The sequence below is a fragment of the Crinia signifera genome, chromosome 9, assembly GCF_055691185.1.
Source record: "Crinia signifera chromosome 9, ASM5569118v1, whole genome shotgun sequence".
NCBI classification, from domain to species: Eukaryota; Metazoa; Chordata; class Amphibia; order Anura; family Myobatrachidae; genus Crinia; species Crinia signifera.
In genome coordinates, this window is record NC_139225.1 from 57,740,302 (window position 1) to 57,767,151 (window position 26,850).

At 40.0% G+C, this 26,850-nt stretch overlaps 1 protein-coding gene across 3 annotated transcripts in view; it reads right to left on the reverse strand.

Moving 5' to 3' along the window:
- Positions 1-26,850, reverse strand: part of MID2 (midline 2) — a 241,980-nt gene that overhangs the window by 6,695 nt on the left and 208,435 nt on the right. For all 3 annotated transcript variants that reach the window (XM_083159114.1, XM_083159113.1, XM_083159112.1), the window contains one exon: positions 13,281-13,488. In XM_083159114.1, the coding sequence (XP_083015240.1) occupies positions 13,281-13,488 (208 nt within the window). The remainder of the gene's footprint in view (positions 1-13,280; positions 13,489-26,850) is intronic.

Here is a 26,850-nt window from a genome sequence, read left to right on the forward strand (position 1 = left end):
TCCTACAGCAATGCTTTGGACACTGCCAAACAAACATACTACCAATCTCTCATCTCTTCTCATGCCACCAACCCTAAGCGACTTTTTAACACCTTTAAGTCTCTTCTGTACCCTCCCCCTCCTCCCCCACCGGCTACCATCAGTGCACAAGAACTTGCCTCCTACTTTAAGGACAAAATTGATAACATCCGAGATGAAATGGTATGCTCCTCCACAACCTCTAACCCTCTTTCTTTCCCACCTGAACCCTCTGGCACTTTCTCTTCATTTGAGCCCACAAATGAAAAGGAAGTATCCGCACTCTTCTTATCCTCTTACTTTACTACCTCTCCTCTCGATCCTATACCTACGCAAGTCATTAAAAATCTATCTCCTGTGATTATTCCAACCTTAACTAAAATCGGCAATCTCTCTCTTACTACTGGTACTTTCCTTCTCTGCTCAAACATGCAGTGATAACTCCTATTCTAAAATAACAGAATTCTGACCCTAACTCTCTCTCTAACTATCGTCCTATATCTCAGCTCCCATGCCTCTCCAAGATACTGGAGAGACTTGTCTACTCTCGCCCTTTACAAACTTTCTTAACTCTAACACCCTATTAGACCCACTTCAGTCAGGCTTTCGCTCTCAACACTCCACTGAGACAGCACTGACTAAAGTGGTGAATGATCTGGTAACGGCTAAGTCTAAAAGTCATTACTCAATACTTATTCTTCTTGATCTTTCTGCTGCATTTGACACCGTCGATCACTCTCTTCTCTTACAAACACTATACTCCCTAGGTCTTAATGATACAGCCCTTTCCTGGTTCACATCTTACCTATCTGATCGCTCTTTCAGTGTTCGCTTCTCTAACTCTACTTCCTCTTCATTACCTCTGTCAGTCGGAGTTCCGCAAGGTTCAGTCTTAGATCCTCTGCTTTTCTCAATCTATACCTCCTCTCTTAGCAAACTAAGCAGCTCTTTCGGATTTCAGTATCACTTGTATGCTGATGATACTCAAATCTATCTATCAACCCCAGAGTTGTCACCAGTGGTTTTGGGTCGAGTTTATGATTGTCTCTCTGCCATCTCATCTTGGATGTCTTGTCGCCAACTCAAACTCAATATTTCCAAAACGGAATTACTTATATTCCCGCCAACTAAGAACAGTTACCATCCTGACATCTCCATCGCTGTTGACAACTCGATAATCTACCCTACCCCACAAGCTCGTTGCTTAGGGGTCATCCTTGACTCTGAACTGTCCTTTCCCCACATTCAATTTGGCTCCAAATCATGTTACATGCATCTAAAAAACATATCCAAAATACGACCCTATCTCACACAAGACACTACCAAATCTCTTATCCATGCACTCATTATATCCTGCATTGATTATTGCAATAGTCTCCTAACTGGTCTTCCCAAGAACAGACTGTCACCACTGCAATCCATTTTAAATGCTGCTGCTAGGCTGATCTTCCTTGCAAGACGCTCATTGTCTGCTGATCTGCTCTGCCAGTCCCTCCATTGGTTGCCTGTATATTACCGTATTCAATATAAAACACTTCTACTTGCATATAAAGCTATTAACCATACTGCACCAGCATATATCTCTGCACTTATCACAAAATATCTCGCATCTCGACCACTCCGCTCTGCACAAGATTTGCGTCTCTCATCTGAGCGGATCACTAGCTCCCATTCACTATTACAGGACTTTCATCGGGCTGCTCCCATCCTATGGAATGCCCTTCCACGCACAATAAGACTCTCCGCTAGCCTCCAAACTTTCAAGCGTTCCCTGAAAACTCACCACTTCAGGCAAGCCTATCATATTTAAGTTCTACATGCATAACCCTCCGAGGCACCTATGTATTATATAGCTTCCCTTCTGGACTTGTAACTTGGTGGGACTGCTATGCTATTACTGGTGCCTGTCCTTGTGTTTCCCCCCTATATCCCTATAGATTGTAAGCTTGCAGCAGGGCCCTCCTACCTCCAAGTCTGTCTGTTGTTACCCAGTTTGTCTTATCACTGTCTACTATTGTAAAGCGCAACGGAATCTGCTGCGCTATATAAGAAACTGTAAATAAATAATAAATAAATAGGGCCCCTTTTATTTAACATATTTATTAATGATATTGGGGTGGGAATACTCAGCAAGGTTTCCATCTTTGCTGTTGACACAAAATTGAACAGAGTAATTAGATCAACCGAGGATGTCTCCTTGCTTCAGAACGGTCTTAATAAACTAGATGAATGGGCAAAAAAGTGGAAAACGAGGTTCAATGTGGATAATTGCAAGGTTATGCAAAGAGGTTGGCTAGGGAAGTTTTAGTGGTTCAAAGCAATCTTGAGCGCTTTAGTCCTGCTGCTGCACCTCACAAGGATAGTTCAACCATATACTATCCAAAAAGACAGAAATTTGTTAAAAAAATGAGAAGTGTACTGCAGCGCTCAACTAAATATATTTAAAACAAAAGGACGGGGATGTGATAAAAACTCCACATATAGTACAAGTCCAATGCAACCAAAAAGTGCAATTGTTTCTTTTTAAAATTTTACAGTCTATTTATTTTAAAAAATCATAAAAATTATTAAATGAAAAGAGCGAGCCTCAAATGCAGGGAGGCAATATATACTTTTGAGCTCACCGGACCTCTTTAGAGACAGTCTCTCCCGCTTCCACGTTTCTGGTCTCTTTCTGGTGGGGCTACTTCCACTTTACAGGAAAGCTGTTTGTAAGCAAACCGCACTGCCATTGCAGTTTAACTTGCCTCCATCCTCAGTTCCTTATATAACATGGATCTTCTGGAAAGATGTTATTTTAAAGCAGGATACACGGGTATGTGATGTTAAACACCATAAATATCTCTGCGCAGAAGCTGTCTGTGCTCACAGCTGAGCGGGGCGCACGGCTGAAAGTTGAAAAGAGCTGTGCAACTGCTTACACTGAAATAGCGGGTTCAATGCTTGACAATGAGCTTTTGTGCAGTATTTCTCCGATATATCTACTTCACTGCACCTCTCGGGTTCCTTACTATCTCCTCTGTGTCCCCAGTGAGCTATAATCCTGCTTTCAAATTATGAACGGAATCCAGCTGCCACCAACGCATTTCCACCTGTGTGGGTCTTTGTCAAGGTACAGCTGGAGTGCGTGGCTCCTAATTATTTATACCTATATCTTATAGGTATAACAAAGGTGGTATAAAAGTGTTTTTCTAAGAGAGCACACAATATGTATACATATATAATAGCAGAGCACACATGAAATATATATATAAAAGACATGTAAAAATTGTACACAAGTATAGAGTTAAAGAAAACATTCATAAAAACCACTTGTAATGTGTCCAATTCATAGATCCACCGCATCTCTGCGTGTGCTAGATCTCCTAGTTTGTCCACGTTTCTCCAATTTCCTTTAATGGACTCTATGCTTTTAATGCCTATAAGAAGTACAGCAATATACTCTGTCTTTTAATATAGCTATATATTGTACTATAACCTTAAGAAAACCAGCAACAGTTATACAGTAGATGTATATATTGTACCCTGGATCGAACTGACCAGACTTCTTTGGAGATGTATAAATAATTAGGAGCCACGCACTCCAGCTGTACCTTGACAAAGACCCATACAGATGTAAACGTGTTGGTGGCAGCTAGAGTCCATTGCTCATTTGAAAGTGGGATTAGAGCTCACTGGGGACACAGAGGAGATAGTAAGGAACCAGGCGGGTGCAGTGAAGAAGCACTATCTGAGAAATATGGCACATAAGATCTTTGTCGCACCTTGAACTCACTATTTCGGTGTAAGCAGTTGCACAGCTCTTTTCAACTTTCAGGCGTGCGCTCCGCTCAGTTGTGAGCACAGACCGCATCTTCGGGGAGATATTTACGGTGTTTAACATCACATACCTGTATATCCTGCTTTGAAATACCATCTATTCAGAAGGTCCAGCTGTGGATAGAGGCAAGATAAACCACAGTGGCTGGGCAGCTTCCTTACAAACAGCATTCTTGTACAGTGGCAGTAGCCCTACCAGAGAGAGACCAGAAACGTGGTAGCGGGGGTGACTGTCTCTAAAGAGGTCCGGTGAGCTCAAAAGTATATATTGCCTCCCTGCATTTAAGGCTCTTTCTTTTCATTTAATATTTTTTATGACTGTTTGATTTTTTTAAATAAAGAGACTGTGTAATATTTTAAAAAGAAACAATTGCACATTGGATTTTTTTTTTGGTTGCATTGGACTTGTACTATATGTGGAGTTTTTTTCTGGTTGCCGTCCTTTTGTTTTAATTATATTTAATCCAGTGCAGCAATACACTTCTCATTTTTTGATCAAGGTTGGCTAGAAAGATAATCAAAGAGATGTACTTTGGTATAGTTTGGTTAATAGCCTTTTTTGTTAATACAAACATTCTATATTGAATATGTTAACAAATTGAGGGACTGACAGACAGGAATTGCAGATGATGAACGGTTGTCGAGGTGGAGAACCTAGCCGCTGCATTCAGCTATTGCAATAATCAGTGAGGGAGATAATGTGTCCATTAATTTGGAGTGTTTGCACACGTGGTCACACGTTTTTTTAGATGTACATAACATGATTTTGAGACAGATTTAATGTGGAGAACAAACAACAGTTCTGAGTCAATGATGACCCCTAGGCAGCAATATTGTAGGGTAGGGTTATTTGTTAAGTTGATAGAGGTAAAATAAATTGGTAGCTATTGTTCTATTGGCTGTTAAAATTAGTGTATCATAGTATTTACAATAGTAATTCATCCTTTTCTGGAAATTTTTGAGGTAGCTAGATCTGAAAACTGATCTAAAATAACATTCAGCTATGTGTAGCAATGCAGATGGGGAAGGTAAGGAATATTTGAGTGTTAACCACTTACAGATGATACTGGCATCTGAAAAGATGATTAGTTTGCCAAGAGATGTGGTATAGACTGAGAAAAGCATAAGACCTAAGATAGAGGTAGCAAACATGAGGTAAATTCGGAGAAACAAACCCCAAAATAGCTATTAGATAAGTCGACTGAGAAACAAGAAAGCGATATGTCCTGAAGTCTTAGGGATTACAGAGAGATCTAGAAGAATAACAACTTATGATGCCCATACATTTTTAATGTAGTTTCCAGACAGAACTTCCCTTCAAAATGTTATGCTGCTGCTTCACTATATAATGAGTTAAGATGATCGTTATACATCTTGCACAAACTCAAACCATGGTACTCTAAGTTTCAAGACTGTGGAGAGCAAAACTGTAAATTAAACAGGGTTGCCTATCTGACCCTCTCCTTCAGGGAGAAAATGTTCTGTTCCTGGACTTCCCTGGTAATATATGATTACCATCACCTGTGGTCAGCTAGGTAATTGATAAGAAAGGTGTTTCACCACAGTTGATGGCAATCATGCATTACCAGGGAAGTCCAGGAACAGAGCATTTTCTCCCTGAAGGAGAGGGTCAGGTAGGCAACCCTGAAATTAAACCTTTTCTATCACATAGGGAGGCAGCCAAGCATTATCATATATAAAGAAGGGTTCTCCAGCTCTGGAAGAGGGTAAGATACAAATATTTTACATTAGATGAAACATGTCTATGGGCAGTATTCAATGAAAAAAATTTGCCGTGCATGGCGAGAGATTTTTTCTCTCGCCATGCACTCGCCCTGTTCCGGAGGGCTCGCTGCCACTCCTGCTCCTTCTATTCAATGTGGTTAAGACTCGCCGCGAGCGTCCGCGGCAGGGAGCTGGCAGGGAGCCGTGGGACGGTGGCAGCCAGGGAGATTAAAGTCTCCCTGGCTGCCCCAGAACATATGTGGAGGGGAAGTGGGCTCCCCGGGACCCAGGCAGCACAAGCTGCCCCCCCCCCCTATAGCCAGCAGGGGACCCAGTATTCACTGCACCCGATCATGCATATGTAATGATCGGATGCAGTGAATATATGAATATCTAATGAGCGGATCGAGAACTCCGGCCCCCTGCTGGCTGCTCTGTGTAAAAAAAATAAAAAAAAATAAATAATTTTTTTATTAAATATATATTCATGTGCTATAAGCACATGAATAAAAATAACTTGCCCCTTCAAAGAAAAAAAATCCAGATTTTTTGACAACAAAATTAAAAAAAAAAACCTTTTAGTTTAAAAGTTCACATTCCAGCTCTCCATGAAAAGATGGAGAATTGCTACACGGAGAGAGACGGCGAAAATCACTTAGAAAGACGGCGAATATTTCACATTGAATAGGGTTGCTCGCTTTTGGAGAGCAAAATGCTCCGTCCAAGGCGAAAAAAGCACAAATTCGCCATAAAACAGGGCGAATTTTTCTCATTGAATACTGCCCTATGACACTGTACTGCGATTAGACCTCCCCTTACTCACCCAATAGTGAGAGCAAATGTTTCGATAGGAGCATGATTATCACAGCTACTATTGTACCATTTGATGACACTTTTATAAGTTGCATTAAAAGTACAAAACAATTTCTGTTATGGACAAATGTAATATAAATATGTTAAAAGATGTAAAAAAAACATACAAATTGTTAAAGAGATTACATTTACAATTTACAGACATTAAATTAATAATATGGAATTAATATTTAAAAAAATACAGCATCAGTAAAATAATACAAGGAATAAAATCAAAATAGATAAAAAAAAAAAAAAAAATTGGCCGCATGCTCAAGCAGCAAGAAGTGAAACCTTGGGCAGCAGTCATAGGGTGACCTCTGGTGACGCCCATACAAATTTTATTTAACTCCAAATATGATCAATTACATCATCCACTGCATCCCGTAATGGGGAAAGTAATTAATAGCAAAGCCCTTATAACAGTTTCTAGAGCAGGAGCTAGGAGATAAATCACCAAAAACCAGGAAAATCACAGGCCAGAAATATTAGGAAGTTGGTCTTGACTTCATAAACTCTAAATTATTAATACAGGTTGAGTATTCCTTATCCGAAATGCTGGCCCCCATGCGTCCATGCTGGCCTTTCAGGATCCTCTTCAGCTGTCCCAGGATTGCATTGCTCGAGTTTGCAGGCACGCTGGTGACATCACTGCCGCACCCATGCATCCACGCCCCCTGTGGACACCGGTGGATGTGGTAAGTATGAAAAAAGGAGCAAAAAACCCCTGAAATTTTCTGAAAAAACAAGTTTTTTTTTTTAATACTACGGCTTTTGGATTTAGGGATAGGGGATACTCAACCTGTAAAAGAAGGCAAGAATGCTTTGGTATCATCCACTGTAGAAAATCCTAATAGTGGAGCAGTGGGGCTCAACTTGGGGGAAAGCCTGCCCACTATGAGGATGTCCAAAGTGTACATTCTATACACATAATTAAAACATCTAAAAGAAACACTTACTGCCTGCTTAGTTTCTGGGAAGTTCTGTAGTATGTGTGGCTAAGCATAGTTCTACCTCTAGATGGATTATTTTTGGACCATTGTGGAAGAAAACAGTTGATTATTGTTTGTTCTCACACCGGTCTATTATCTTTCCAACCAGCCAAATAGCTGGTTGGAGCGATAATGTGTATGTGAGAACAAACACAAATCAACTGTTTTCTTCCAAAATGGGCCAAAAATAATCCATCTCGATTAAGTAAAACAAATGAAATCACAAGAAAAGAAAAGAAATAGAGCATATTGTGTTCTGCCAACAAATTCTATATTTATACGTAAATAAAGTTCATCATCTATGTAAGAACTATTTTCCAAAACACATAGATGTCCTATGTGGCAGAAGAACACAGGGTACATAGCATTATTAATACACAATGTTTTTGACCTCAACTTTGCCAAGAGCAAAACTGTTAATGTTAAAAGCATACATTTGTCTAAGCTGTCACTTACTTAAAGTCAGCAAGATGTAAACACTTCGATGATGTATCTCTGTCTAATGCAAAACAATGTTAAAAATGTATTAACTGCACAGTCTCAGTAGAAAGGGATTCTGGGTAATATGCCCACAATGAGCAGAGAATTTGCTTGTGGGGTTTTTTTTTAACTCGGCAAAACAGATTTCCTTCACACTAGAACCTAAACATTATGAACACCTCTGCAGCAAGGAATGGGATTTTTTTACGCTTAGAGAGCCTGAAGTGCTATGTACCTTATTAAAAATGAATGTCTGAGGACTGCACGCTGCATGTTAAACAGACTGTGTGTGTGAGATGTTTAAAAAGAGTTGACAGCATCATTATAATAGAAGTTGTCAGGAACCAACTGACCACGTAGTGTTGGGCAAGCAGAGAACGGGAAGGAAGGCAGAGTGCAGGAATGATATAGGGCCATTAAAAGTTACTGTAACAGACTTAGACATGCATTTGTAGTTTGCAACAAGTGAGGAAAATACTATTCATCAGGTGAAAAATTAATTATGGACATATGCGGTATACAGTATATATGATTAGCAACATATCTATAATGGTTGCAAGGTGCCCATGGGTCATGGGTCCAAATATGCCCACACCGCACGGCCTGTATCCATGAATCATACTCACCACTCTGTAGTCCAGCACCGTTGCTGCTGAAATCAAGCAGAAAATAGGGCAACAGGAATATAACGCCCGCACCATGTGTATGTACAGAAGACTCATACACGTTGCTAGAATCTACGCAACAGAGATACAGGATCTGAAAACTCTCTTAAACTGCCCCTATAACTGATTAATAATATCTTACATATATATATATATATATATATATATATATATATATATTTAATAACATATAACTGCACCCTGATCAAACATGCTAAATGCTGCACACAAGCTCAGCATAGACAGCCACATAGACAAAACCAACTCTGAATACTGGAATAGTTGCACATGTATTTCTGGGCAGGTAAGGTGGACACAATTGTGTGCTACTCCGATCCAGGCTCTAAAGGCCTTCATTATGAGATGTCATGACTTGGTCTACCACTGCTATGCAGTTGATACACAACTGTAGCTGTCCTTTAATTCAGGTACTGAGAACCTAATAGCTTCCATAAATTGCTGTCTACCTGAGCTCCGTTAGTGGATGAGTGCCAGTGGGCTGTGACTAAGCCCTGATAAAACAGAGGTCTTTATGATAGGTCAAAGGACAAGACTACAGCTTAGCCAACCAACAGGACTTACACTTGGGGGTTCAGGACTACAAAACACTGAACATGTGTGGACTCTTGGTGTTACTGTATCTGGGATAGAGTAGAGACTTACATAGTAACATAGTAAATGAGGTTGAAAAAATACTTTGGTCCACCAAGTTTAACCTGTTGATCTAAGGGGCCAATTCAGACCCATCCCTGATGGTTGGGGTTTGTGCAGGTGTGAAATTGCGCATGTACAAACTATGGGAGCAAATGGCTTCAGCGAGTTTCACACTCACTGTGCCATTCACTCCAGGAGGGGCGGGCATGGGGAAAAAGTAGGAGAATACCCAGCATTCCATCAGGGGCACCAGCTTCAGCATTCCATCGCCTTGTCTCCTCAACACGGCTCCTCTTTGTTTTTGCACCTCAGGTACCCCAATCACAGATGGTCCTTTCTTCTCGCTCTTCAGGGACCCTCTAAATTCCCTGGGTCCTAGGGCAATACAGGTCTCCGTCTTTTAGTATTATGGTTGTTTAGCAAACCGTTGAGGACATTATCTCCTGCAGTGTCCCATTTTAACAGCATAACGGGCACATTAGCTGTTGCTGTAAGTCTAGCGCACAAAAAGGGGGTACCCCGAAGGTTGGGGAATCACACATGAAATAGGTCAACATGGAAAAGGTCAACATGAGTTTTTCAGGTTTTTTTTGTGTCTATGTCAACTTAGTCGACATAGACACCATATGAGTGTACGGCGTCCACTTTCATGGCTTGCTTTGCTCGCTACACTTGGCACACTATTCTCACTCTATGACCACATGTATAGTAAAGAAAAAAAAACATGAAAATCTCATGTCGACCTTTTTCATGTCAACGTAATGCTTGTGTCGATATAATGCATGTTGACATATTGACATACTTCATATGTTGACCTAAAACCTTTCAACCTAATGACTGATGACCTAATGCTTGCAGCTCTAATGAACACATCCTGGCACTGAGCACTGACCCCATGTTTTTTATAAATTTCCACCCCTAGGTCTTTTTCTGACTCTAATTTGCCTAATTCTACCACATTTAGATTATAAGTAGAACTCTGGTAATGTCTCCCCAGGTACATGACCTTACATTTATCAACACTGGCCACAAGTTGTGTGTGTAGATCTCTGATGGTCATTGCCTTCTTGATCGACGAGCGATGCATTACGTTACTTTTTTGAGCATTCATATCGTATTGCCTATATAAACATATTGACAAGGACAAGTGATTGCATAGAAGATAAATTTGGTCTCACATGTCATCCTTACTTCTAGTCTGAAGCTAGATCCAGTTTTTAGATGTAAAAAAAATTTGACCATTAACATATATTGACAGTTAACTGCATTTGAAGGAACCATTTTTCAGATGTAGCCACATGGCTTTAGTTGGACTAATATCAGAGTAAGTCTCTAAGTCCTTCGAATTGTTGCTCCTTTTGTAGATGAATAAGGGTTTCTTTAGGCAAAATTGGGACATCACCGGATCTGTTTCCGAAATATGCCAGTGTTTGAGCACTGCTTCTCTCATCTTAACCAAGGCAATGGAAAATGTAGATACCAAGATCATCCAGTTGCAATTCTTGTCGTCTATTGCTTTACTGGGGAAGAGAATCTCTATCCATGGATAGACATTTCTGTATCGAAGACTTGATCTCAGTCTTGTCATATCCTCTACACACACACTTTCTCTTTTTAAAAGGCCTATAAATGCTATACACAGTACTTTTTTCATCTTCTTCTATAATACACTATTCAGTGTCCTTATTAACTACTTATTGCCTCCAGTATTTTCAATAGATAAATGCATTGTGATTGTGTTCAATTCCTTAAGAAATAAGATTAAGTATTTTTTTGAAAACCAAAAGCAAATCGCACTTTACAAAATGTACCCTTATATTCCAAATATCTTAATAGCATAATATAAAGAATAACCCAATAAATTGGCACACTGTCATCTCACCTGCAGCACAGCAGATGTGTGTATACTATATAGTATATAATATATTTATTATTAATAATAATAATAATAATAATAGAAGTTTAAACTTAGGAACGACAGGTAAGCACAACTATCTTAATTTAAAATTGTTGATGAATTTCTCTTTAAGAAACTTTGGGCCTAGGGGTTCCCTGAATATAATGCTAACACTATAGGGCGCAATGGTTCTAAAAAGTTTGGGAAACACTTCCTAAAAGGCAGTAGATCAGTGGTTGTGCCAAAAAACATCATAAAGAAAGAAACAAAAGATCATCAAAGTGTGAAAATGCATATAAAAAAAACTAATATGTAACTAAATAATTCAAAAATGAATGAATTAGTCAAATTAATAGATCACAAGAATTGTTTGGCTTAGATGCATAATAGTAGATTTTTTCCTCAATAAACAAAATGCTGTTTATACATATTACAGAAGGGATAAATATAAAACAGGGGAAATATTTTTCATTTGTAATGAGCACTGCAAAAAATAAATGTTTTAGATCAGACAGGATTTTGCTTCTTTTGGGAAATATAATTATTCCAAATGAATGATCATGGCACTAAAAATGCTATAATAATTTGCAGATCCAGAAATCATCTTCGTTAATCACACAGGACTTTCTACACAGCAGCAAACCGTAAGTCTGAAGATTTGAACTTATAAGTGGGGTGAGTGGTCATCTCACTTCCTCTCCATGACGACTGAATAGTCCTGGCCGAAGGTGCAAAGTGGCAATGTAAAAATTCTTCATCCTCTAAATCAGGGTTCCTCAAACTATTTTGCTCTGGGACCCCATCATACAATAAAAAAATTTACAGGACCCCAGCAAGTTACTGCAGAAGGTCATCACATCACATGGTGTAGTCAGCAGACAGCACATACATGGCAGCATTGTGGAGGCGCAGAATGATGTGAGGAGTCTAAAATAACAGACAATTCTACAGATTTCTCAGACTCCTTGAATCACTGACTGAGATTAGAAAAGTAATCAGCCTGATGGTCAGCAACATGGAGTCGTGACCCCATGCTGAGAAGGTTGGGACCCACTTTGGGGGTCAGGACCCACAGTTTGAGAACCGCTGCTCTAAATCATCCATTGTTATCCCGTCTGCAATGTGTAACTAGAATAGTATAAAGGTATAACTATTAGTATAACTAATTCCAAAAACTTGAAGCAGTCAAATCTCTCAATAATAAATAGAATAAGCATCTGAAACTTGACCAAGATGAATACGTTTAAAAAAAAAAAAGTCTCAAATTTAGGGATTCCGGTCCAAAAGTATTTTTGTGCAGATAAAAAAAAAATTGCATTGCATTTTTACATATTAAAATTTGTATTTCTTCATAACAAAATAATGTAGTCCTTTTGAATAAAGCCATTTTCCGTGGGCTATCCACTAGTTCTTCCCTCGGGATATGTATTGATAACTGGCACAAGGTCATCCTGTGACAAAATCCTGCTACTTTTTTGATCCCTGGCCATCCACAAGGTGATTGTCAGGAAAACGGTGATTGTGAGTGGTAACCGGCTGTTTTCCGAGTGTGTCAGGGAAAACGCAGACGTGCCCAGGTATTTGAAGGGAAAGTGTGTGACATTAGCTCAGGTCCCAATCTGCCTGTTTCTATCAGAACCGCTGAGTAAGTCCTGGGCTACGCAGACTGCACGCAGTGGAAAAATCATTAGATAGCGACCACCTTGCATATGGATTTGCAGCTAATCGCAGGCCTGTGATGTTTTTGCAAGCCTTGCTAAGCAATTCATAGGCATGCATGGGGCAGAATTTCACTGTCGGGGTGGCATATATACCAAATCAGAATCAGACTCACTTTGTAGAAGAGATTATGTATGCTGGTACAAGAACACACCAAGCTGCCATTATTGCCTTGGGAAGGCTAAATTGTCTAACATTATACTATGGATTTTCTGTCACCTTCAATGTATTAAAGGTTTCTGAAGGGATTAACGGTTTGACACTATGTATCTGTGCAATTTTTAAGGTGAAACAGGATATCTTTTTTTCAAACATACTAGTTATGTATCAGGGAATAAGAACCTTGTAATCTGTACAGTGTTAGGCCATGTTTCTTCATTTCATGCTATGATTAGGATACGTATTGTAAGTATAACACTACTGGACCCTGGAGCTATGACTCTGTGCTGAATGACTCACCATGTTGAATTGCCTACAGCTACTTCCCAGTAATGGCATCCACTGTCAATAAAGACATTGCCAGTTGCCCCATAGCATCCTGTGCTGCTGAAGCGCTCAGGCGTGTGACTCTTCTTCAGGGAGCTGTCTTCCTTTTCCATCTGCATTCCATCATTGGATATCTTTAGCTTCTTGTGTGCAAATTTAGGGTCAAGTTTAAACGGCTGACCTAGGGTAAGAAGGAACAAATATACATGTTAATATGGTTTTAAACTGGACCATATGCACTTGTACCAAACCTGGCTGCATAAGTGTTCCCATGCTTCCAGAGATAACCAATCACATTCAAAACTCCTGGTAAAGGTGTGGTACATCAGACATTAATATGACTGACCCCAAATAAAGAGCAGCTGTAGCTGTAGAGTTTTCTTGCAGCTTACTCCTCTGAATCGCCACTTGGATTGCCATGGTCAGCAAAGAGGATTCAAAACATGCATAGAAGATCATTGTTAAAATATACTAATCAGAAGAGGGGTATATAAGATTTTCAAAGGCTATATATGAACCAAGGAACACTGTGACTATTACCAACCAACTATATATATAGGCTAAGAAGCGGGCAGAAAAAAATATCAGGCCAGACCATGTGGGACAATGTGTTATGTCTGACGAGGCCAAGGTTGAACTTTTTACCTCAATTCTATAATTATATATATATATATATACACATACATACATACATACCAGAAGAAAAACCCAGCACTACTGTGCCAGCAGGACAATGGCAATGGTATGGTGCCCAGGTGCCCACCCAGGGGGTATGTTGGCCCCCAATGTATACAAAAGCAAAGAAGAGGGCGTCACTGTGAAAAATCCATACTTTTTATGGGTACATGTCAACGGCGTTTTGGGAATACTCCCATCATCAGGACAATTACCAAACAATCATGTGTAGTGCAATAAATACATACCCGCATGCTGATGCTCCCCCTCCGTCTGGCGGTCCTCCGTCCGGATCTCCGCTATAGCTTATCTCTATCTCCCCCCCTAGTTATTGGTGGAAAGTGATCTATCATCCAGTAACGTAAGCTTGCCATATCATGGCGTGCTTGTGCAAAGTGACGGGCGACATCCTGTTCACTGGTGCCCCACATTAGGGCGGCTCTGATGGCAGCCCTGTGTTGGGCCATCCTCTCCTTGAACTGTCTTGCCCACGTAGCGTAACCCACATGGGCAAGACAGCGAGTAGACCACATATCTTGAACTGCACATAAGCGGGTATCTGATCTTATGCAATTTGCCTGTGTGTGGATGTGCAAATTGACTGCCTGCAACCATGTGGCTGCAGGTTCCACAACCAGTGCATTTATGTTACTGGATAATAGATCACGTGCCACCCCTAACTAGGGGGGGGGGGATATAGAGATAAGCAGTTGTTAAGATTAGAATTAGAGATGTGCAGACTCGGATTCCAGAGATCCGAGCCCCCACTGACGTCATCATTCCGAGCAGTGCTCGGAGATTCCCGCCTGACTCGGGTCCATCCGCGTGGTCAGAACGTCATCTCCCGGCGCCAGATTTCGTGAGGCTTTAAATAGCGGCTGCTGCGCCCGCCATCTTCACTCCAGTCTAGTAGTGGGTTGGGAGAGGGTGTGTTGGTGCTGCTGCTGGGGTTTAAACTTGAGCTTGACCTTGAACGCAATATTTTTTATTCGCTGGGGCTGTCTCTCAGTGCTGCTGTGTACTCTGTTCTCCTCTCTGCTTAGTGTGAGATCACCCTAGCAAGGAGGACAGTCTAACTGTGTACTTGTAGTACCACTGTCTCCTCTGTGCAGTCTACCTCTGGTGTGCTGTGCTGTAATTATTTTATTCGCTGGGGCTGTCACTCTCAGTGCTGCTGTGTACTCTGTTCTCCTCTCTGCTTAGGGTGGGCTCTCCCTGGCAAGGAGGACAGTCTAACTGTGTACTTGTAGTACTACTGTCTCCTATGTGCTGGGGCCTACCTCTGGTGCTGTGCTGTAATATTATATATATTATATTAATAATTAATTATATTATAATATATATATATATATATATATATATATATGTATATATATATATATATATATATATAGATAGTCCACTGGTGCTGCCTGCACTGAATCTGCCAGTATTATTTAGTTATTCAGTCCACTGTTGCCACTGGCAGTGCTACTGCCTAAGTGTACCTACCTAGTACATACTAGGCTGCTATATCTAATTTAATTAAAAAATAATACTTGTGCTGCATGGGACTGTAAAAAATGATTCAATGCGTGTGCCACTGAGTGCCACTGCCAAGCAGTACCTAATAATAAAATTAATTATTATAAATTCTGCTGGTGCACTGCATAAAGCTACTGGTGGTGTGTAACTACCTTTTGTGTTGACCACTGGCAGTGCTACTGCCTACCTACCTAGTAGTTTATTTTCTCTACCAACTAGGCTGCTATATTATTAATACTTAATTAATTGAATTATATATAGTCCACTGGTGCTGCCTGCACTGAATACTGTGAATAGAGGTTGCCAGTATTATTTACTCAGTCCACTGTTGCCACTGGCAATGTTACTGCCTAAGTGTACCTACCTAGTAGTACAACTACATACTAGGCTGCTATATATAATTTAATTAAAAAATAATACTTGTGCTGCGTGGGACTGTAAAAAATAATTCCATGCTGCTGGTGCACTGACATGTGCCACTGAGTGCCAAGCAGTATCTAATAATAAAATAAATTATTATAAATTAATTATTATAAATGGTGCACATATACTAGTATTGCTGATGTATCTACCTATCTTGTGCCTAGTACTGCCTTATCTACCTGTCTGGTGCCTAGTACTGCAGTATCTACCTGTCTGGTGCCTAGTACTGCCATATCTACCGCTTAAGTGCCAATTTTTACATGAGCCACGTGTTTGTGCCGCACACTTGTGTGGTTTAGCATAGTTATCCAGCTACCTCGGTGCAACCTTTTGCCCTAAAAACAATATTGTGAGGTGCGAGGTGTTCAGAATAGACTGGAAATGAGTGGAAATTAATTTTATTGAGGTTAATATAGCGTAAGAGCAAAAAAAACACCCAAATTCTACGATTTTCACAGTGTTTATGCCTTTTTAACAAAAAAATCAGAACCCAAAACCCCAAAAATCCAAACACAAAACACTTAGGAGGTGTTTTGCCAAAACCCATTAGAACCCAAAACCTCAAGGTAATCAGAACCCAAAACCCGAAAAGTGGCCGGTGCACATGCCTAATTAGAATGTGAATGGATCTTAAAACTGAACACCGTAAATCCAGGTGGTTTAAATGAGGCAATTAATTACAGCTGTTTCTTATAATAAAGAAGTTAGGCAACATCTTTTTTTACACATGCCCATGCAGTTATTATTCAAGTGTATAGTTCATTTTTACACATGTTGGTTTCATGGACTGTCACGTAATATGAGTTGATTCCCCTTTTCTTTCTTACAATAATAATTTTTTTGCTCTTCATAATTTAATTTTGTTTAGGACACTTATTATCATTTTCATCACTAAATAGGCACCAGTAATGTACACAATACTTTACATCAACTTGAACGGCTTGAACATGCCCAGTTAGAGATATATATTTTTTAAATTTTTTTAATTTTTTTTATCATTTTAGACTGCCATCTAGTGGTGTAATTATATAAGTAACTTTTTTGTTATTTAATTTTCTAATTTTTGCTTTTACACAATGCTTGGCACTTATTAACAATGCACATTTATGTTTAAACTAGTCACTTTTGTATTTGTTTAAAAATTTGCATCTTTTCACAGAGCTCTCCGGCCGCTGGAATGTGTCCCACCTCTGGCGGCAAGTCACTTCCAGGATCCGGACCGGAAGCTGTAGCGGGGACCCGGACGGAGGACCGCCAGATAGAGGAGAAGAATCAGCATGCGGGTATGTATTTATTGCACTACACATGATTGTTCGGTAATTGTCATGATGATGGGAGTATTCCCGAAACACCGTTGACATGTACCCATAAAAAGTTTGGATTTTTCACAGTCCCTGAGTGACGCCCTCTTCTTTGCTTTTGTATGTATGTATGTATGTATGTATGTATGTATGTAAATATATATATATATTATATATATCGAGGGGGGTTGGCGGCACTCGGAATACTCGGAATAAAAAGAGACCACACAAGGCTTCTACCGACGTTTCTGTGCCAACTGAAACACAGTTCCTGCACCTTGATAAAAATGCCAGTTGGCACAGAAACATTGGTAAAAGCCTTGTGTGGTCTCCTTTTATTCCGAGTGCCGCCAACCCCCCTCTACATTATCGGACTCCAGCTGACTTATACCCAGGAGGGCACCGGACCTTGTACACAGTTACCTTCGGCGCTGTTTGGAGTGCCTCCTCACAACCTCATATATATATATATATATATATATATATATATAATGGAGTTTGAGTCCTGGCACTTGCTGTAAGTCAACAGCGACCCGGGTGCCTTGCAACCCTCGGATGAGGGAGAATATACAGAGAGAATTTCTGCTGGCACTCCAGGGATTTTGCAATACGGTGTAGGGTGGTTAAATAAATAACACCAACACTGGAAAGTGTGACAACGTTTCGGGCTGTGTGCCCTTTATCAAGACATAGGGCATATAAAGGGCACACAGCCCGAAACGTCGTCACACTTTCCAGTGTTGGTGTTATTTATTTAACCACCCTACACCGTATTGCAAAATCCCTGGAGTGCCAGCAGAAATTCTCTCTGTATATATATATATATATATATATATATATATATATATATATACACATATACACAACAAAATCCCCAAAATTGCGCTTCAATATTTATATATACAGGTGGTCGCTATTAGACACTTAGGTTCCCTACCAGTAGGAACCCACAATTTCCACTAACCACAATAGTGTCCCCAGCGCCCTAAATGCAATATGTAATGTCCGTTCAATAAAGGTAAAATATATATAAAAGGATAAAGATGCTTCTGATTTTCTGGAATAAATTCCTGTTTATTTTAATCAATACCCAACGCGTTTCGTTCCTGTTAGGAACTTCATCAGGGGCTTTTTTGATCTCGTAAGTATTTTTGCCTATTCCTAGGTTTACTTTGGGTATCCGATGGTGTGGGATGAATCCCTCTGGTGGTAAATTTGTGTACTGTTTTTGACCTTTTATTAGATGGAAAGGAGATAAAGCTTCTTATTCTAAAGGAGTTTCAGATAGATCTCCTATACTGTCAATCCTATACAGCTTCAAAAAAACACCTTCCAGTTTTTATAGGTATACAAGGTCAGGAAATAATTCCACTAAAGTGTGTGTCTGTGTGTGCTCCTTGGAGTCCAGCCAGCAAGTGAAACCAATATTAATATATATATATATATATATATATATATATATACATACATACACATGTATCACAGGCGGCACTCAGACGACTTTCAAAAGGAATACCACGCAGATTTCATCAAGATCTTTCGAGAATTATTCTCGTCATCATGATAAATAAATCTCGAAAGATCTGAATGAACCCTGCGTGGTCTCTATTCCTTTTGAAAGTCGTCTGAGTGACGCCTGTGATACATGTACTTATGCTGCCCTGGATACAGGTTTGAGCTAAGGAAGGCACCAGGTGCAGTTACTCTCATACATATATATATACACCCCCCTCCCCGTGCAGTTACCCATTCACCAGTTTATACGGCCTATACTCTGTGTTTTGACAGTGTAATATTCTCCCTTGCAGTTTGCGGGCAGTAATGACAAGCGGGAGGTGGCCTCCCTGTCTAAAGTGTCCCAGGCCCCCCAAAGGCTTAATCCAGCCCTGACCACAGTGTTCACCACCATGACCAACTGTTCTAGATTACTGTATCTAAGGTGCAGGTTGGATTTGTGACACAGAGCATCTCTCATCTTTATATATCAGACCTTCACGGCCCCATTTCAAGTTTTGTAGGCTGCAGGGACATGAGTAGTGAAGTGAAAATTCAGAGACATCTGTGATTTCACTGTTCAGCTTAGCAAATACAGAGAGAAAAAAACCCAGCATGCACTCTTTCCAGGAGCAGCACTATCAATCTCCAATAATAAATAATACATCTGTCATGGGTGACTGACATCTCAGTGCATCTATTGGTGGTGCAGTACACCTGGAATGAGGACAGATAGCAGAACACAGACTACAAAACATGAACTAGTCATTGTATAAATCTTCAATCTCTAAAGCTTCTGGCAATGATAACAGTCCTACACCATGCATCATTGTGTCCTTCTGCTGGGTGTAGACTCCAGACTCTGTTCACTGTAGAGGAGATGTTTGTTTTTGTGTTGCACGATTACAGCTGCGGCTGCTGAACTATAAAGTGAAAGGATCGGTCACTGCTAATTAGTGTACACTATCTTTTACCCTGCTCAGACTTCGCACATTTTCATTTATCATAGGTCACTTTGGTGTGAAAGGAACACAGGCTTTCTCAACACAGAATTACCTCATGTAATAAACAACTCATACAAAGATTTATTCCCTAGTGGCCATTTTGAGCTTATGCTTCCTTAAGTCAAAAGAGACAAAACAGATGTGTCCCTAGTATTTCAAATTGTGTTGCCTCAATGTACATTTCCCTCTGCAAAAAAACATTGATTTGTTATTGTTTGTTTGGAACCAGATCTGTGAAGTTGGTGTCAGAGACAATTTAGGTGGTGTTTGAGTCTGCAGAATCTAGCCTCAAAATAAAAATGTATAATATTATATGGTGATAATATTAACACATACAGATGACTATGACTCATCATGCTCCATTTACAAAGTCAAAATATGTTTGAATGCTTATGTTAGACATGGAACAAGTAGAAAGTGAAAGGTAAAACTGTATAAGGGGATACATTCAATGGGCAGCATTCAATTACATTTAGGATTTGCTGCACATTCGCCGGGTTCCGGAGAGCTGGAGCATTCGCTGCCAGCCCTCCCTCTTCTCCCCCTATTCAATGCCTCAGGGGCTCGCTGCCCTTGACAGGGATTTTTAAACCCCCCTCCCCCGGCGAATGCTGCAGGGAGCCGGTGGAAGGCAGGGAAATGGAAGGCTCCCTGCCTGTGCCGGACACTGTGGAGGAGAAGGAGGGCTGGTGGAGACCCAGGCAGTAGAAGCTTCCCCCTGGGAGAGCTGGCAGGGGACGCAGTGGAGGGAGCGCTGAGTGGGACCAGTGCAGTGAATATCTAATAAGCGGCTCCCCACCCCCTGCTGACGTAATGTGTAAAAAATAAATAAATATATATTCATGTGCTGCAAGAATAGGGTGAATTAGATTTTCAGTGAAAAAGATTCATCGCAAGGAGTGAAAACAGCCCGATTCGCCGTAAAAACGGTGAATCCTGAGCATTAAATACTGCCCAATGTGTCACAACAAATGTATGTATCAAAGTGCCAGGCTGTATGTGTCAGCAGAATTCAGAGGTATTGTATCAGAGAAAAAAACATGAAAATATTTAAATACTGTATATGCAAAATAAATTATGTTTCATACATTAATTCCAGAATTCTGTTATATATAATATATAGATAGATATATAAAAGCACAGAAGTGCGCTCAACTTGTAACTCATTAATATGTTATTTCATACCCTTTAGATACAATGAAATAGGGATGAGCGCTGGGGCCGATTTGGATTTGTCGCTGGGATTTGGATATTTTTTTTTAATTGTCCCTAGAGTAATATTAACCTCAATAACAGCCCTTTCCAGACAATTTTGACCACTTTACACCTCCCAATATTGTTTTTAGGGCAAAAGGTTGCACCGAGGTAGCTGGATAACTATGCTAAGCCACAAAAGTGTGCAGAAGAAACACATGGCTCATCTAGGAGTGCCACTGCAGTGGCAGACAGGATGGCAGTTTGAAAAACTAGGCACCAAAAGCATCAGTTTAACACCCAATAAGACCCCTATCTGGCTTGATTGTGTTTACGATATGCAGCCGAGGAGCAGTGGGCGTTTCGTGCAGCACTGACTTGTTCTGCAAGTGTGTATCTGTTTTTAACAGTTTAATACCCAATAAGCCCCCGGAAAAAAAAAATAAGGCCCAAAAAGCACATAATGGCAAAAGAGGTGCCAGATGGAATTGCCACTTACCCTCATAGTGCCAAGCTGAGTGTGCAGTCTTGAGTGCAGGACTCCAAGCTAATGTAAGCATATGTGCTATATATTGTGTATGTATACACACTGGAAGGAATTAGAGAAGCCTTCCTCCTTTACTAGAACCCCTCCCACCTGTCCCAGATTGTTTTTAATTAACTTGGAGTCCTGCACTCAATACTGCACACTCAACTTGGCACTATGAGGGGAAGTCCTACTATATATATATATATATATATATATATGTATATATATATATATATATATGGAGAGAAAGAAGGTATAGAGAGCGCTTTTTAACCACCAATAGATTGTCAAAATACAAAAACAGTACAAATATTTTTTAAAAAACCAGTGTGCTTTTTATTAAATAATTTTCACATCTGGAAATGGTATCCTTTTCGGAAATACAAGCAACCCGACCCGTTTCGTCTTGAAAAAGACTTTATCAGGGGTTTAGTACATTGTAATGTTAAAATGCTTGTACTAGCATGTGTTTCCTCAGATTAGCGTGTACAATAATGCTGTTCTTCAGTGGGGCAGACTCAGAGAAATCAGTGATGATTTTAACACTGCTTCTATCGGTTTGTATTGCTCCAAAATTCCTAGGATAGTGGTGACCTCCCTCAATGGGGTAGATTTCGGATGTCTAAAGAATATTCAATATAAATATATAGGCGTCTAATATCTTGTTTGAGGGCTGTGATGGTCTTCTCTTCAACGGTATAGTTAACCGAATTAGCCCTTTTATAGGGTCAAGGTAGCCCCGGTGTGTTCCCAATCTTGAACAGACAGATCCACTTTCAATTCAGACCAGAAACGGAATCTTCTGTTCTGCCTTCTTCGTTTTCAAGGGACCATTAGATATTGTGGACCCCTACCATTTGACCTAGTCCAACACAGAAGTTTTCCTCATAAAACTGAGCAAAAACCCAAGACTCTTAAAGATTGGGAACACACCGGGGCTACCTTGACCCTATAAAAGGGCTAATTCGGTTAACTATACCGTTGAAGAGAAGACCATCACAGCCCTCAAACAAGATATTAGACGCCTATATATTTATATTGAATATTCTTTAGACATCCGAAATCTACCCCATTGAGGGAGGTCACCACTATCCTAGGAATTTTGGAGCAATACAAACCGATAGAAGCAGTGTTAAAATCATCACTGATTTCTCTGAGTCTGCCCCACTGAAGAACAGCATTATTGTACACGCTAATCTGAGGAAACACATGCTAGTACAAGCATTTTAACATTACAATGTACTAAACCCCTGATGAAGTCTTTTTCAAGACGAAACGCGTCGGGTTGCTTGTATTTCCGAAAAGGATACCATTTCCAGATGTGAAAATTATTTAATAAAAAGCACACTGGTTTTTTAAAAAATATTTGTACTGTTTTTGTATTTTGACAATCTATTGGTGGTTAAAAAGCGCTCTCTATACCTTCTTTCTCTCCATTTCTAAACATCGCCTCCCACTAACAGGGGGGGCTATAGAGTAGCTGCTCACAACTTAAGGGCGCACGTGGGGTCATTCTTTTGATATATATATATATATATATATATATATATATACTGAGTGTTAGTCTGTGGGACTGTGTTTGGGGCGCGGGGCTCTTTGGGCTGCTGCGGCTGGGCTGTTCCATGGCATCATATCGTACACTTTCCATCACCCCTTTAGTTTGTTTAGTATATATGTAGCACCCTTCACATTTATTATTACCTCTTACTTATGTAAGTCTTATCACATACTATCACTTTAATTTCACACCAATGTGATGCCATCTGGTGGTTCTGCTGGGCTGGGGGGTCCCACGCCCTGGACTTGTCTCAGAGTAGTGTTAGGGACTTGTCCTATTAAGGTAACCTGGATGCAGTGTACAAGCCCATAATAATGGCCATCATTATGCTAAGAACCTCTTAAATGCAATACAGCAATGATATTAATAGGTTCAGCATTTATATTTAGTGTGCACCTGCAATCTCCTCCTACTATGTGATAAAAACTAACCAGGGATTGACGGATACCAACAACCCTTGAAATAATATCTAGTAAACTGTTGGTCTTCTTACTATCGGATCCATATGAATATCTAGGATACCCGAATGTGCAGGTCATATTTTTGATATAACAGAAAGCTTAGTAAAATATACTACAGGTATGCAAATTCGGTATTAGTCAGTATCATTTTTCTATCTTGCACTGACAGTTGGAGACGCTCTCATCCCCCGCCAGCGAATGGGGCGCCCGCACATTAGCTTGTGTGCCCCATTTCCAGTAATGGGTGAGCGAGCGCACCAGCCTCCATATACCAGCATCTGCCGTGCTGGCAGAAGCGAAGAGAGCAGCTCCATCTGTATCCATATAGTCATCTAATATGTTCATTGATCTTCTAATAGGTGTCTCACCAAGTAAACCTGGGTGCTCCTGGGTAAAAACACAAAAAAAAAATTGAAGGCATTTGTTTATCTACTTCTACATTCTGGTATGTTATATGATCTTGTCTTCTTCTACACACAAAAAATGGATATTTGTATTCTTGTGTTGTTTTTTTCCCTTGTCTTCCCTTGTTCCTTTGCCTGATGCCACTTAAGTGTATATTATACACATACCTATGATATGAATTATTGTGAGTCAAATTTATACTTTAAATGTACAGTAGATCATGAAGTCTGGATTGTGAAGAATTGTAATGTATTTTACTGAAATATTTTATGCTTATGTTTTGTGATTTTAAAGAAAAAAAATCTGATGAAGTCTACTGTGGGATGGAACGCGTTGGTTTTTTCTACAAATTAATAATGAATTTACTTCTGTACAAGGGTGGACGTGGAAGCTGAAATTGTACTGTATGAAATACTGCATCAACAACATCATAAGAAACAGAGACTTTTAAAAAATATTGTTTTATGGACTTACGAGGTGCATATTTGACTCAGATGCTTGGATTCAATACTAAAGCTATATGCTGTAGGTCCAATCGATAGACATTCGCATAAGGAGCCAATCTACAATTGTTGTATATATCTCTTGTATTTTCCCCCAACAGGGAATCTTGTAGCTTACTTACAACAGCCATACAACAATATTGTAATTTGAGCGCGAGATAGGGGTTTTGTGTATATATAATGTATAAATATATTCAAGTGGAAGAAAGCGGCACTCGGGAGACTTTCAGTGGTATAAACAGTGTTCTTTAATCCAACATATGTTTTGCTCTAATAACCCGTCGTCAGGGACAGAATCACACCGGGAAGCTTACATGTCACCTGTAGCCATGTTCACATCACACCCTGGTTGTTGTACCTTGGTATCCCCTCCGCTTGATATATTCAGCTACTTCATCTAAAGAGGGCACCGGAGCCATTATAACACACATTGAACCTTATTCTAGTCCATGCGCACTCGTAACGTTCCGTGATGTACTTTACTGCGTCTGCGCAAGGTGTGAGCGGCCATGGGGAACAAGGTGTTCGCGGGGCGATTGCACCTCCAAGTGCAGGCGGGGGCGGTGGTGGGTATTCGCACCCATGGCAACACCCAGCATCCACATTCTCCACCAGAACACATGCAAAGCTAAGACACCTGAGAATGTCTTAGTGTATTAGTCCAGCGAATGAGGGCGTTGGCAAACGGAGGACAGACTAAAAATTACATGCAGAGCTGCAAACTTTGACCTTCCCATGTTGACCTTCGTGCTGTCCTTGTTGACATGTTGACCTTCCCATGTGACGACCTTGGCTCATGTCGACCTACAGTAGTAGCTTGTTGACCTTAGTACTGTTGACCCTATAATCCATACCCATTGTGGATGGGTGAGTACTGGGAAGTTATACTGATATATAGATATAGAGATAGAGAGAGAGATAGATGTGCGCTCTGTTCACCACTTAATAACCATACATTGGTACATAAAATGTATATTTATTCAGACTTTCTTTACAGTATAAATGAAATAGTTTTTCAATAAAAACAATGGCAATGTGGATTCCAGATTCAGATAAGATGTTATTCAAATGAATGACAGGAAGAAGATCCGACTTCAAAACAGATAGACTTCTTTAACAAACGAAACCCTACGCGTTTCGTCCCTTAGGACTTCATCAGGGGCAAAAGATGATGATCTGAATATGAATCTAAATGGTGAAAAATGTATATAAGCCGTAAGTGATATAATAAAACATATATATATTTAAAGGTCCCTATTAGGAGGGTGGTGAAGATGGGGGGCATCTTAGCATGGAGAGTGGAGGAAGAAACATAGATGTGAGGAAGTTCCAGTGGAAAATGGATGTGAACAAAGGTCCGGTGGGATGGTGAGGCAGAGAGAAAAGACGGACAATAAGAATGACGGACGTCCCATCTTAATGTGGGGTAGTTGAAGAATCCAGAAAGAGACGGATGTGCCAGTGGTTGTATATAATTGATTACAATATACGGAAAGTGTGAGACCGAATAAAGTGAAAGATGAAAGACTAGGATAATACAGTAAATCTATATTCCCCTGGTGTGGGTGTGAATTACATTCAGTGATATACTAGTATAGCACCTTAAGGTGTATGGCACTGTCCAGACTTGGTATGTAATACACACCACCTTTTTCTCCCCCACTATTAAGGGGCTACAATGGTATATCACTAAATGGAATTTACACCTTAAGGTGCTATACTAGTATATCACTGAATGTAATTCACACCCACACCAGGGGAATATAGATTTACTGTATTATCCTAGTCTTTCATCTTTCACTTTATTCGGTCTCACACTTTCCGTATATTGTAATCAATTATATACAACCACTGGCACATCCGTCTCTTTCTGGATTCTTCAACTACCCCACATTAAGATGGGACGTCCGTCATTCTTATTGTCCGTCTTTTCTCTCTGCCTCACCATCCCACCGGACCTTTGTTCACATCCATTTTCCACTGGAACTTCCTCACATCTATGTTCCTTCCTCCATTCTCCATGCTAAGATGCCCCCCATCTTCACCACCCTCCTAATAGGGACCTTTAAATATATATATGTTTTATTATATCACTTACGGCTTATATACATTTTTCACCATTTAGATTCATATTCAGATCATCATCTTTTGCCCCTGATGAAGTCCTAAGGGACGAAACGCGTAGGGTTTCGTTTGTTAAAGAAGTCTATCTGTTTTGAAGTCGGATCTTCTTCCTGTCATTCATTTGAATAACATCTTATCTGAATCTGGAATCCACATTGCCATTGTTTTTATTGAAAAACTATTTCATTTATACTGTAAAGAAAGTCTGAATAAATATACATTTTATGTACCAATGTATGGTTATTAAGTGGTGAACAGAGCGCACATCTATCTCTCTCTCTATCTCTATTTTTTCCCATCTGGTACCTATATTAACAGCTAGATACGATAGAAGTGCAGCCCACAAAC